At 50.6% G+C, this 13,906-nt stretch overlaps 1 protein-coding gene across 1 annotated transcript; it reads right to left on the minus strand.

Moving 5' to 3' along the window:
- Nucleotides 1-10,887: 10,887 nt before the first annotated feature.
- On the minus strand, nt 10,888-12,993 carry POU4F1 (POU class 4 homeobox 1). The gene is given in 3 exon segments (XM_050912539.1): nt 10,888-11,588; nt 11,591-11,936; nt 12,871-12,993. Coding segments are annotated over 3 exon segments (1,170 nt in total).
- Nucleotides 12,994-13,906: the final 913 nt, after the last annotated feature.

A 13,906-nucleotide genomic window follows, 5' to 3' on the forward strand; every position in this document is an offset into this window, starting at 1 on the left:
CAATTTCACTTTATTTACATCCATTTGCTAGTTTAATTACTGTGCTGATGAATAGCCTGAAGGAATTAAGTTACGAGTCTTTGGAAACCTAAAACGACAGATATATGGGTTACCTTTTAAATAGAGGAAGAAAATGATGGGTGGTGTGTGCACCAAAATTTAAAGGTAATAAGAGCCTTTCCCTTGCTAGGTGGAAATGCAGAATCAACTGACAGCCCGTGCATTTACCTCTGTCTTGATGTAAAGTATTGCTTAGAAAGGCTTTCATATTTTTCGCAAGTTAAATGCAATCTATATTAAAGCAAAGGTTCCAGAAGACGGGTGCCAGCTTTAGATCTAAGCACAGATGCACTCGTTATCTTTCCAGTCACCGAAAGGGTCCGAAAATAAGTCTGTCTTAAAGACTGATTTCAACATAACCTGTGCAATGTACCATACAACACAATCAATAGCATTACCTTCCTATGTCTGCAATCGGAGAAATTGTCTCAAGTGCTTCTTCCCTCTAACTTGCCTCTCTGTGATGCACTGTACCAACAGAGGGAATTTCAACCAGCTAGAGGATCTTGTGCTTTTTATGTAAACCTACGAAAAGCAGAGTTTATCCTTGTGTTCCGTGTCCCTGATCTAGCCCACGTCCTTTCCCTTTCTCCGTGTGTTTTTCAACCATTTCCACTACATAAGTGCGTGCCGCCTGGCCTGGAGATCAGGGGTAGGGGATCTGCCCGATCCACCCACACGCTCCCCACGAGGGGACCCTGCTGCAGGGTCCTGGCACACCGAAGTGGTCCTGTCCTCCCCCTCCTCCACTACTCAATAACTTTCCTGAGCCGCTATAGCACTTTATAATGATCTAGACTTTCAAAACTTCATGCGGCATGTGCCTGAGCGAAAGGTCAGTCCCTTTAATGTTCCCCCTCATTCATCATGAAAGAAAAGCAAAAAAAATCCCGCAGTCCCAATCTGGGAGTGTTGATTGCCCGGGCTGTGCCCCGGCGTGTCACCCACGGACTGGCCGACAGGGTCTAGGAGGAGCCCCTGCGAGCATGTTCATTCTAACCCTGAAGAGAAAGTCCCCCTAAACACCCCATCTTCCAAGCAAAGTGCAGAAACCAGACCCGAGAGCCCGTGCATCTTCTCGGGCGCTAAGCCTTGACGTTAGGAACATCAGGACATCTTTATTTGCCTGAACCGCAGAAGTTTGGGGGGGGGGGGGGGGGGGGGGGGGGGGGGGGCGCCAGTCCCATTTTGAGGACTGCATGAAAAATTCATGTACACAAGGGCTTTTACACCTCTCTCCTACACGGACTGCTTCTTCCCCTGCTCTCGGTAATTTCGTGGATCCGGTACTTTTGTGGATCTCACGGATTTAGTCACCGTGGGACAAACCTCCCGCGAGGAAATGACGTGCTGCAATAGGTAATAGGGCACATGTAAAAGTGGTAAGGACGGCCAGAGGTCTGGCTGCGTGTAGGGGAGGTGATCCTTGGCTCGCTAGAAAAAGCCTTCCCCTCAGAGGCACCCTCCGCAAGAAGGCGGCTGAAGGGGCGGACAGAGATCCCCTTTGTCACAGAAGTTGAGCAGCACTATAAACCCAAATCCTTTGCCGGGGGAAACGTGACACATTTCCCCCCTCCTCCCTCAAATCTCGCTGTCGGCTGACCTGAGCTGGTTACACGAGGGTATTAAAGAGCGGATCAAAAGAGAATTACAGCTGTGTGTTCGAGGTACTCAGGGTCTTTATATCCGAGAGAAATGAAAGGAGAAAGTATACAGCAAAATAGGGTGGGGTATTAAAAGCTCCCTTCCCCCCCCCGCCCCCCCTCCCCGCCTCTCTCCTCTTCCCTCTCTCCCCCTTTGATTAATAGATCCATGTGGCTAACGGCCTGACATATGGTGTGCGAAGCAGCTTGAGATGGTACCTCGGGCATACCCTACGGCCATTAACATATTACAGGCTTCTGTGCAGCCAGACAGACAGACAGACAGCCTGCGCCCCGCGCCCCGCCGGAGCTCTCCGTAGTGCTGAAGCGCCGCCGCGCCCGCCCGCCCGCCGCTCCGCCTGCGCGCAAGCCCGCCCGCCCGCGCCGCGGCGTCTCCGGCGGGATGGAGTTCAAAAAAAAGCAGGCGCACACACACACACACACAGATCTGAAAGTCCTGCGCCGCTTTCAAGCGAAGAGGCGGCAAGCGACATCGCTCCTAGTCCCTAAAATGGGGATTTGTCTCGCTCTTTTTTCTTTCTCCCCCCCCCCCCCCCCCCCCCCCCCCCCCGGGAAAAAAAGGTGTTGCTGTGTATAAAACCTTTACTACAGAGAACACAAAAATTGCCTTGTGTGGAAACCGGTCGCATTTTAAAATGCAGTGCCAGCTTGCAGAGCAGAAAAGACAGATTTCTGCAAATAACCCAAAAGTTAGGGAACTCGCATCTATATAGCACCTGGCAGCGGGGGAGAGAGGTTACTCCCAGCCGTGTCGTTTGGAAGTGGGAATTATAGTACACAATACGGTGGCTGAGAATGCAGCAAAACCTAAGGTTTATTCAATCCATTTCAAGGGTTCTGACAGAAACGTAAATCACTCCCTGCACTTTGCCTTTTAGTCTCCTGTAGATAACTGCCCTAGCTCGTTTGAACTTTGTTCTGGCTGTTTTGTTGGGAAATGAATGCTAACACTAGATTAAACGTTTCAGGTAGCTTCATCTTCTGATTTCAGGAAAATAGTGTTAATAAGGAGCTTTGATGTTGTTTTACTTTCAGACTGCATGCCTTAAGGCAGAAAAACGCATAAAGGTAGCTGGGAAAGTAAATTGCCAGAAGCGAAGAGCACCCTCCCTTTCAAAATCCTGTAAGTACTCCTCTCTCCTACATCAAACTGATCCTATGCAGAGCAGCCCTAGTTGGTTTGAGATTTCCTGGCTTTTGCAAACACCTCTCATTTCAACGCACACACGACGATGTGTGCGCCTGTGTTTATGTGTGTGCACTCTAGTATTATCTGCTGTTAATGAAACTGAAGATTATAGGGGGAAATACGAAAGGCTCATTGCTATAGCTGCTTTTTAAAAATCATTATTTATTTTCTTTTTCCCTAATAAGAACATAAAATCCCGAGGGGAAAAGAATCCTAGAGATTTGCGGTGAGGAGTAAAGCCGATGCAACGTGAGTAGAGAGCTGTAGACCTCCACCACGCTGAAGCAGCTCAGAATAAAAGTTTCGCGCACTGTACATTTGAGGTCTTTCTAGCTACTCTGCCAGCAGCCTCCTCTGTTCTTTCGGGAGCCCAGCACATCAGCATCGCGGATTCCTCGCACACAGTCAGTGCATTTTGCATAACACGGGTCTCTCTCGCACGCTCGCTCTTCTCTTGCTCTCTCTCTATTTTTGTTTGCCTCTCGTAGGTGGACGGGGTTTGTACGCGGGGCTTTTCTTTTAAGAAACTAGTGCTGACGGTACGGAGTCTCAAAAGCAAGCCGTGCGCGGTAGCCGGTGCTAGTCACTGCTTCCTCAGGTCAGAAATTTCGCTGGAGCCCGCCACAGCAACCTTTCATGCATGCGGTTCGGTTTCAGACAGACACAGCTTGCCTCTCTCCAGTCTCTCCTCTTTACTCCCCCCCCCCCCGCCCCTTTCTATTCCTCTTACAGCAGTGCTTTAATAAAGTCACATAAGTGATTGAAATTAACATAAATCATTATTAGTTATTAGGATTTGCTCTAAATTACTCTGTGAATATAACACCAAACCCCATCTGCCACTCCTGCTCTAGCAGCAATAGATTGCAGATAAAATAAATGTCCTTACCCCATTAGAATGTTCCTGTCTCTGTAGCCAAAAGCCAAACAAAAGCAATAAATACAGAGCTTTTTTCTCTCCACTATTCAGCTGTGACTGTTTTCATCAGCTCTTCCTCTAGAAAAGCTCGATAGCTGCCTGAAAATATTGCATTTTATATCACCAAAGGGCGATTAATATTGCATTAACTGTATTTAACATTTTTTAAGCGCGAGTAATCTGAAATGAGTAAGTTTCTGTTACTAAATACAGGGGATGTCAGAGCTGGTGAAAACAGCTTAAAATATCTGTATAAACAGATTATTTGTTTCATACTTTGTATTTTTATAATGTTATGGTATAGTGTGCTCTGTTTGAAGTAGAAGAAGCCATGCTAATGGTCTGTTTAAAGTATTCTGACACTGTCTGGAGACATCCAAGTCTCTGCCTTCATTAAATGTTTATTGTCAACACTTCAGTGAAAAAAAGTCTTGTGTAAGTGAATTTCCACTGCTGGATGCTGTCAACACTTTGTTTTATTCTGATCCGCGTGTACAAAAGTTTGTATACATTATGCTGAAGTGAAGAGAGGCAGAGATTTAGTGAGCTATAATTAGTTACCAAACAAACTTTTGTTAGTAATCCGGTTTACATAATGACCATAATCAAGGGCTAAGTTATGTATAGCGGCGCCTTGTCTTTTCTTTCCACGCAGCCTGTAAAAAGATGTCTTCATGTTGACATGCTATCCTCTTGTCAAGGAACACCTTTTTAAAAATAAATAAATAAATTAAAAAAAAAAAACCCAACAACCAGATCCACAGCTTTTACGTATTCTAGCTCTGGCTTACACTTTTAAGTTGCTTTCTTTTATGCGGGCGAGGGACGCACGTACGCCTCTGTCCCTCCCCGCACCTCGGTGTCCGCGGCTCCCGCTGCTGAACCCGGGCTTGGGGCGGTTTGTCCCCGCACCGGGAAGCGCCCTGTGCGGCACCCTGTGCAAGCGGGGGGGGGTCGCTCGGTGCTCCCGCCGAAGGAGGCGATTTGGAGACTTTTATGACTCGCCCGTGAAAACCAACGCGAAGTTACAATTTATCTTCAACGCACCAGCGCGGTGTGTCTTTTTCAATTATTTATTTAATTTTGATATAAAGCCTTTTAAATGCTTCAGTCCTTAGAGTGATTAACGTCTTATGACATCAGATTTTTTTTTTTTTTAAAGTAATTCCCCTCCTCGCTTCCCAATGTGTATTTTTTTTAAAAAGAGGTGTTTAACAACTTTTCCCCCAGAGTTAGAGATGCTTTGGCGTACTTCAGGCGGGCAGGCTGAAGGAGTTAAAACGCAGTTCAAAGGAGGACTCCTGCTTTCCCAGAGGAGCTGTGACTCCGCGGAAGTCCAGAGACCAATTTGGGAAGCAGATTTTGCATGCGCAGCCGCCCCTTGACGATCAGCCACGGCAAGCTCCCGGGCAGGGTTTGGCTGGTGACATGGCCATAAATCCGCACCGGTACAGCAGACCGGGCTCCCTGACCCCGTCTGCCCGCGGAAACACCGCGCTGAGTCCTCCTTAAAGTTGCACCTTAAACCAGCAGGAGGAAAGCGACCCCGCGGGAGGGGGGGGACGGGGGGGGGGACGGGCGGTGAGCATCCCGCGGCCCTCTCCGCCCCCCGCGGAGGCAGCCCCCGCGCAGGAGGCGCGGTGGGAGGCCCGGCACCGACTGCCGCTGCTATCGGCGGTGCGAAAGCAAAGGCGGAAAGTGCGCGCCTCTGCCCGCGGGGCGCTGCCTGCCCCTGCCTGCCCCCAGCCGCTGCCTGTCCGCCCGGCGGCGGGGCTGGGGCCCGCCGGTGCAGGCACCACTTTCTGCTACTGCTGCTTCTTCAAAGATTTATACATGACATCTTATTTTAAATTAACTGTTGAGCCCTGGATTTCATTCATCCATCCATGCAACCGTCCATCCACCCACCCACCCGCCTACCCATCCGTCTTGCCATGATGCAAAGAGACTTGTTTGCAGTTTTACCACCTCGGTCCCATCTCTGGGACCTATATACTCAGCTGACCTATATATTCATCCACTGCTTTTCTCCCAAACCGAGCCTCCTTCAGGGGCGAAGGGGCTGCAAAGGAGGAAAAAGAAAATGCTTTCCAAAAGCGGAAGGGGAAGGGGGAAGAGGGAAGGAGAGGAAGGGGGGAGGGGGGGGTGTTCGTGCAGCACGCCTCCCATCAAGCTGTCTTGACAACAATTACTAAAGTTTTTAATTAGCCTCTTGTTATAATTCATTTTATTAATTTTCTAAATCTCAGCCCATGAATTATTAACGGCGGCTCCGTAATTGTGTTTGCAGCGGCGCACGTGATGGCGGCGGCCCCGCCGCGCCGCGGCTCTCCCCGCGTGGGTCCCCTTCGCGCCCAGGCTGGGGAAGGGGCCCAGGCAGCAGCGGGCTCCGATATTTTATCAACTCTTAAATAACATAATTACCGATAATCAGACGCTCGTCTGGCAGGTGGAAACAGGTTCCCAAGCGGATTAGAATTCTGCTGCTGATCTTTTAAAAATCAATTAGGCTTTCCTCCGCTTTGGAATCAGCAGGTAAATATAATAAAGCTTTTAAAAAAAAAAAAATAGCGCCGGCAGAAAAGCGAGACATAAATAACTGGTGGGATTTAAAATCGTTTGGGAAATGCCAGAATAACACAGGGCAGCAGCGGCGGTATCAAGCTTTATGCGCTCGAGTCCGTCAGAGTTAAAATAATTATCTTTCGACATATCTATTTCTCTTCGGAGGAAAGGGGGGACACGAGGAGGCGGGGAGGGATGCACATAAACCATAAAATCTGTGCTGTAGGACACTTCATTCTCCTTCTGGGGAGCCTTTTTACTTGTTGAACCAGGACCGAATTAGTCTTAATATCACAGGAGAGTAAAAATCAATACGATCGCGGCAGTGGGTGTCTGTTATTCACTTATGATGGCCTAATCTAAGTTGAAAGCAATCGGAGAGCAAGTGTTAAGCAGAAATTCCGGGAGCCAGCCCGGGTCTTGCGGACTTAGGACTGGAAAATCACATCAGGAAAGCGGCGAGATACCTCAGGAGCGGAGGAAAAGGCCATCCAAGGGACGGCAGTACCGAAGTGTCCTCGGCAAGGGTCACAGATGCTGAACGGGCTGAAGTTCAGAAGCCCTCAGAGGCGGCAGCCGCCACCCGGCAGCGGCCTCGGCCCCTATCGCAAGGTGGGGGGGGGGGGGGGGAATCTATATTTTTTTGGTCACAAATTGCACTTCTGTATGCAGGAGGTTGCATACTGTTGGGGAATAAATCCGAATGCATATTCTGCCTCTTCGTATTTTGTCTCTTACTTTTTTTCTCGGATGCAAAAGTTTTAACAGTCCTTAGGTTAGACCTTATAAACATGAATATAAACACTTTTCTCTCTTTCCTTCTTTCTTTCTTTCCTTCTTTCTTTCTTTTCTCTCTTTCCTTCTTTCTTTCTTTCCTTCTTTCTTTCCTTCTTTCTTTCTTTCTTTCTCTCTCTCTCTCTTTCTTTCTTTCTTTCGATATTTTTAGTGAGGCATTTATTAAAAAGGCCTCATGAGTATTTCGTGGTCTTATGAACTATTCAGATTCATCGGACGGAAAGCAGGACATTCCGGTTTTGCACAGTTTCCTACCATGAAAAATAGGAAACTCTGCAAAGCTTTTATTTTCACCATCTGTTTTATTAACATATTATTTTTTCTTTGTACTCGATAAGGATTGTACTTATTACAAAACAAACTCCTTAACTTTTCAATACATACATCGGTCATGACTGTATAATACAAATGTGGTATCGCTTGTAACATTTCAATCGTTTGGGGCAGATGAAAAAAACCCCAACATTTGTAATTATTTTTATTTGTTCATTCCTGACTCTCCAAAAATGATATCCGGTAATACTTTTCTATAAAATAATATTTTTACAAATGCATTTATTAAAAATTCTGATGACATTTCAAGTTAATAACAACAGAAACAAGTCAATTTCCGGTGGACGAGATCTATGGTTTTTTAAAAATACCTTTAGTGCTTATTTTTTAACATCAACAGTTGTTTGAAATCACAGCTTTTTGAACGTATTATTCTTTTCTGAACATCACGTGTCTTGATTCACAGATTTACCGGCGAAATTAAAAAGATTTGGCTAAAATATGTCTACAGAAGAAATAATCCCAGCTATTAAGTAACTTTTTACATTTGGCATCTGATCTAGTCACAGGTCATCAGAAAATAGAAAGAGGTTCTTTGATCACTTGAAGCAGTAGGTGGCATCCTATACGTTCCTAATGAACAATTGCATTTACAACATAAGGAGAGATCAGTTTAGGATTTTCATATTTATTAACCCAAAATAAAAATAAAGTATCTTGTTACATAATTAAGTGCAATTAGGCCAGCCAGAACAACATATAAACCTGAAACCACCCAAGCTTTTCTTCTTTATACATATTTTGTAGGTGCATAATGCTTTCCAGCAAACTGAAAAGAAATACTTCAGAAGTCCTTCTTAAAATTTTACTTTGATTTATATTCTGCAGTTATAGAATAAACTTCAAGAAACACACGCAGCTAATATATAGTTAATTTTATTCAGAGCACCGATTTTCACATAAGAGCTATCTCAAAGTAATGATTTCTGGATTTAGCAGAAAAATACATCTCTCACTATTTTCTTTTTGGTAGAATTAGTCTTATCGTCTAACGGCCACACTTTGAATTTACCAGCCGTGGCTTGGAAATATTTTTTTTTTCTTTTTTTAAATGCACCCAATAATAATAACTATTCTGTTTTCACGTTTGTTTTATTTGTAAGTATGCTGGGACGCATCTCCCTGTTGTATTTTGGCGTACGGAAATATTTCTGATATAAATAAAAGTAATAAAGACACAACCAAGGAGAAAGCTCAGCAAACATACATGGACAGGTAGATTATTCAGTGAGACATTTCGGGATCCACACGTGGTTGCAGTTTGTAGTCTTTTTTTTTTTTTTTGTGCATTAAAGAAAATATTTACAATCGTCTTCTCTTTTTTTCCTCTATTTTTTTCCTCTTTTAAATCTAAATACAAGAACGTGACAAGAATGTTTGTGTTTTCAGTGAAAACAGGCAGTTAAACTGTGAAATTACACCATCCACAAAAGATTCTACCAGAAGCTAGTCTATTTAGTGCTCAGTTTCAAAATGCATAGAATGTTTGCGCTGCAAACAATGATACACCAAATAATAATAATAATAATAATAATAATAAAATAAATAGATAAATAAATAAATAGATAAATAAATAAATAATATCGAGACTTTATCACGGATCTTTCTATGCCTTTTTTTCCCTTTTCTTTTTTCTTTTTTTTTTTTTAGGTCATGCATAATTTCAGTCTATTGTTTGTTTTGATTTAAACGGAAGGGTATTTTCTTTTCAGAAATTCCTTGTTACCTGAAAGCCTTAACGGCCGTTCGGTAACAGCCAGAGCCAGCAATGGCTTCTGCACGTAGCTGGCGTTTTTACCTAACGAGCTCTGATAATTTTTTTTTTTTTTTTCAATCCGCGAGACATATAATGCACCTTGATGATTATTAGTAGTACCAGCATCGTTATGACGGAAAAACATCATCGCTTCCAATCCGGGAGACTGTGATAGTGCAAATTGAACCCTCCCCATCCCCCCCCCCCCCCCAAGCCATCCTCTACCTAACGTTTATTATTTACAATAAACGACTTCTAAGCCCAAATGGGGTTTTTTTGCGTGTTTGTTCCCAACATGCAGACCCCTCAGAAACAAATGACATTTCAAACCCTGCACTGGTGATTTCGTTTGCCTGCCGGGTGCAATAACCCCCAGCCCTCGGAGGAAACCAAGGCAGGACCTTTTTCCCACCGCAGTCCGCCGCTAACCTAAATCCAGCAGATTTGGTAGGGATGCCGGGGGGCATGGGGTGGGGAGCAGGGGGGAGGGAGGGGAGAGGACATAGTTAACCACGAGCCTTAATGAATCTGAACATATTTTTTCGGAGAGCATCCCTGCGTAGGCAGGTTTGGCATCTGCCTCCAGACACACCTCTGCAGAGACAGGGACCTGTCTTCAGACACAGATGGAAACGCAAACCACGCAGGCGAGGGAAGAGAAACAAAGGGGCTGTGGAGTAACTTTTTTTGTTTGTTTTCCTTGAGCTAGCTAGGATTATTGAGGCAAGAGCGGAGAGGAAAGGGACCGCTCCCGAGCCTCGGGAGGTCTGGCTGCCCCGCCGGGCTGCGGCCGCCTGCCCCGGCCCCGGTCCCGGCCCCAGCCCAGCTCGCACTGCTCCCCGGCACAGACAAGACTCATCGCCAAAGCCTCGCGAAAAACCGCATTCGAGGGAAAAACAAAGAAACAAACAAACAAACAAACAAAAAAAAACCCAAACCAAAAGCCAAACCAAAACAAAAAAACCCAAACCCCAGCCAACCAAAGAAAAAGACCCCCCACACCAAACCACCGCCGTCCTCATTCATTACCAAGCCAGGGAAAAAGAAAGAAACCCAGAAAGTAATGAAAAGAGACCCAAACCAAACGTAGCATCATCACCGACAGTTTCGCCTTCCAGGTTTGTTGGTCGGTTTTGTTTTCCTTCGGAAAGTTGTGACTTAGGTTTCTCGGTTTGTGGTTGTTGCTGTCACGGTATTTATTGGTGTGTGTCTGTGTGTGTTTACGCTTTAAGTTGCTCTTTCTCTCGCTTTCTGTCGGGGGGTGTGCGGGGGGGCAGAGGGGGGACGGGGCCGCAGAAGTGACCCCCACGGGTTTCTAGAGCGTTTTTACCTCCTCTCTCCTCCTTCTTCTCGTTGGTGTCCCGGTGTCTTTTTGTTTTAATAATTGATAGCGCACACCCCCACCCCCACCCCCGCACGCCCCCCCTCGCCCCTCTCATCGAGTAGTTCGCGTTTAATTTCTACATCGTCCCTTGGTCCCCAGGAGCTTCCCACGGCGTCTCGGGCGACGGCGGCGGTGCGTGGGCGTCCCCCGCGGCCCCGGCCCGGCCCCCCCCCCCGGTGCCCCCGGTGCCGCCGGTGCCAGGGCCGCCCCTCCCGCCCGCCCCTAGTAGGTGGCGGAAAATTTCATCCGTTTCTGCTTCTGTCTCTGGTTGCAAAACCAAACCCGCACCACGTTCTTTTTGAGGTCCAATTTCTCGGCGATGGCGGCGATCTTCTCGGAGGAGGGCCGGGGCTGGACGGCGAAGTAAGCCTCCAGGGAGCGCTTCTCCGGGGCGGCGATGGAAGTCCGCTTGCGCTTCTTCTCGCCCCCGTTGAAGAGCTCGGGCTTGTTCATTTTTTCCCGCTGGGCGCCCTCGGCCTCCTCCAGCCAGGCCTGCAGGATGGGTTTGAGGGCGATCATGTTGTTGTGGGAGAGGGTGAGGGACTCGAAGCGGCAGATGGTGCTCTGGCTGAGGGAGCCCACCCCGGGGATCTTCAGGTTGGCCAACGCCGAGCCCACGTCGGCCTGGGTCACCCCCAGCTTGATGCGGCGCTGCTTGAAGCGCTCGGCGAAGGCCTCCAGCTCCCGCGGGTCCGTGTCCGAGTCGCAGATGGAGGCCAAGCCGGCCGCCCCCACCACCGCCGCCGCCGAGGCCACCTGCCCCGCGGCCCCGTGGTGCGCGGCCACCAGCCCCGGGTGCGGCAGCCCCGACGGCATGTTCATGGCGGCCGGGTGCGAGAGGTGGCCCAGGCCGTGCATGTGCGAGTGCGGGTGGGCCGAGGTGGAGATGAGGCCGCCGCCGCCCCCGCCGCCGCCGCCGCCGCCCCGCCGCCGCCGGCCCCGCCGCCGCCGCCGCCCGCCCCGTCGTGGCCGCCGCCGCCGCCGCCTCCGCCGCCGCCTCCGCCGGGCATGAGCGCCAGGGAGGGGGAGGTGATGTGGTCGAGGAGGTCGCCGGGCTCCAGCGCCTGGTGGTGGTGGTGGTGGTGGTGGTGGTGGTGCGCCAGGGGCACGGTGGAGGTGGAGGTGCAGGGCACGCTGTTCATGGTGTGGTAGGTGGCGTCCGGCTTGAAGGGGTGGCTCTTGCCCTGCGAGACGGCGATGTCGACGGCGGCCAGAGCCTCGGCCCGCGCCAGCAGGGTCTCATCGAGGCTGGCGAAGATATTGCTCTGCAGCTGCAAGGGACACAAAACAGAGCGGGGTGCGGGGAGAGGAGGGCAGGGGGGCGCCGGGGAGGGGGGCAGAGAGGGGGCAAAGCGCGCAGAGGGAAGCGGACGGTGGGGGGGGGGGGGGGGGGGAAGGCGGGGAAGCGTGGGGTTGCGGGAGCGCCGTGGGGAAGGAGGGGGGAAAGTCGAGGGAGGGGAGCCCGGGAGGGGAAAGAGAGGTGGGCAAAGTTGGGGTGACCGTGCGGGGGGGAGCCGGCCGCAGTATGCGCGTGTAAAGGGGTACGGGGGGGGAGAGCCAAGTAAATGGGGGAAGCGGGGTGTAGCAGGGGACAGCACGGGGAAGTGAGGGGGAATAGGGGATGGGGTAGAATAATAGGGGGGGCAAAGCGAGGAGGGGGAGTACAAGAGGAAAAGAAGAAGCGAAGAGTAGAAAGGGCAGGAAGCCGGGGGGGAATCCGAAAAAGAGAGGAGGAGGGCGTGAAGGGAACAAACAAATTAAAAAAAAAAAAAAAAAAAGGAACGAAAGAAGAAGAGAAAGGAGGAGAAGAAATGGATCTGTAACTCTTAGCTGGGGAATTGTGTCAAACACAAGAACACATAAAGCGCGTTCCTTTTCAGAGGCCGAGTCATAAAAATTAATACAGAAAGTGGATGAAGTCGGAGACTCGTGTGAACACCGCTTTCAAAAAAGATCACAGGCGCTCAGATGATTGCAGAGGACGACATGAAAAAAACATTAAGCGCCGCTTGTCAAAATGTGCCTCGCAGCGGTTTTTTTATTAATGCACATACACATACATGCAGTATACAGAAGAGAGAGAGAGAAAGAGAGAGTGTGCGCGTGTATGTAAGAGAGAAAGAACGAAAGAAAAAAGAAAGAGAGAAAGAAAGAAAGAAAGAGAGAAAGAAAGAAAGAAGAGAGCTGCAGCTGCCTGTCCCTTACCGGTGGAGTTGGTAGACATGCTCTTCTTATTGCTTCCGAGCTGGAGTGTAGAGAGGGGTATTTGTGCTCAGGTAGGGTGGGATGCATGGCAAAATGCGGCTGTTTGCTGTTCATGGACATCATCTTGAAGGCTTGGCATGTAAATCCACAAACACTCCTAAAGTCGGGGGAAAAGTGCTCTCCGGGCGCTCTCCTCCCGCCGGGGGAAGCCGCGGACGGCGGCGGGTGGCGGTGGCGGAGCCGGTGGCGGAGCCGGTGGCGGCGGTGCCGCAGCGGACCCTGCCCCCGCCGCCGCCGCTGCCGCGGTGGCCGGGGCTGGGGTGGGTGGGTGAGCGGGCGGCGAGGCTCCCTCCGGCCCCCGCCGTCTCACTCCTCTGCCTGCCGCTGCCCGGCGCCGGGCGCGCTGCGCTGCGCTCTGCCCGCACCTGAGCCCCGCATCCCGTGGCTACCGCCGGGCGGGCTCTCGCGAGAGCGCGGCGGCTCCGGCTTTGACAGGCATCAGCTGTCTCCCCCCCTTCCTCCTCCTCCTCCTCCTCCTCTTTTTCCTCCTCCTCCTCCTCCTCCTCCTCCTCCTTTTCCTCCCGCCGCCCCCGGTCCCTGCCTCCGCGCGCCTTGTTGCATCTCCCGCAGCCCTCGCCCGTCTCGCCGGGGCGGCGGCGGCGGGGCCGCTCTTATAGCGAGCGACGCCGAGCACCGGGCGGCTGCGGCACCTGTGGCTGCCACACGTGCGCGCTGCGCGGCCGCCGGCGCGGCCCGGGGCGCCCCGACGGGGCGGGGATGGGCGGCGGGGCGCGGAGGCGGCGGGCGCCCCCGGGGCGGGGCGGGGCCGGGCGGGGTGCGGGCGGGCGCCCCTTGCCTGCCCTCGGAGCGGCGGTAGGAACCGGCCCAGCCCTCGGCACCGAAACGCAAAGGTGCGATGCCCCTGCCGCAGCCGAGGCGAGAGGCCGCTCCGCCCTGAGGACCCTCACCGCAGGCAGGGGCGTCCTCCAGCCGCACCCCGATACTGTCGAGAGCTGTACAGCGGCTCCCTGGGCAG

The sequence above is a fragment of the Gymnogyps californianus genome, chromosome 1, assembly GCF_018139145.2.
Source record: "Gymnogyps californianus isolate 813 chromosome 1, ASM1813914v2, whole genome shotgun sequence".
Classification (NCBI taxonomy): domain Eukaryota; kingdom Metazoa; phylum Chordata; class Aves; order Accipitriformes; family Cathartidae; genus Gymnogyps; species Gymnogyps californianus.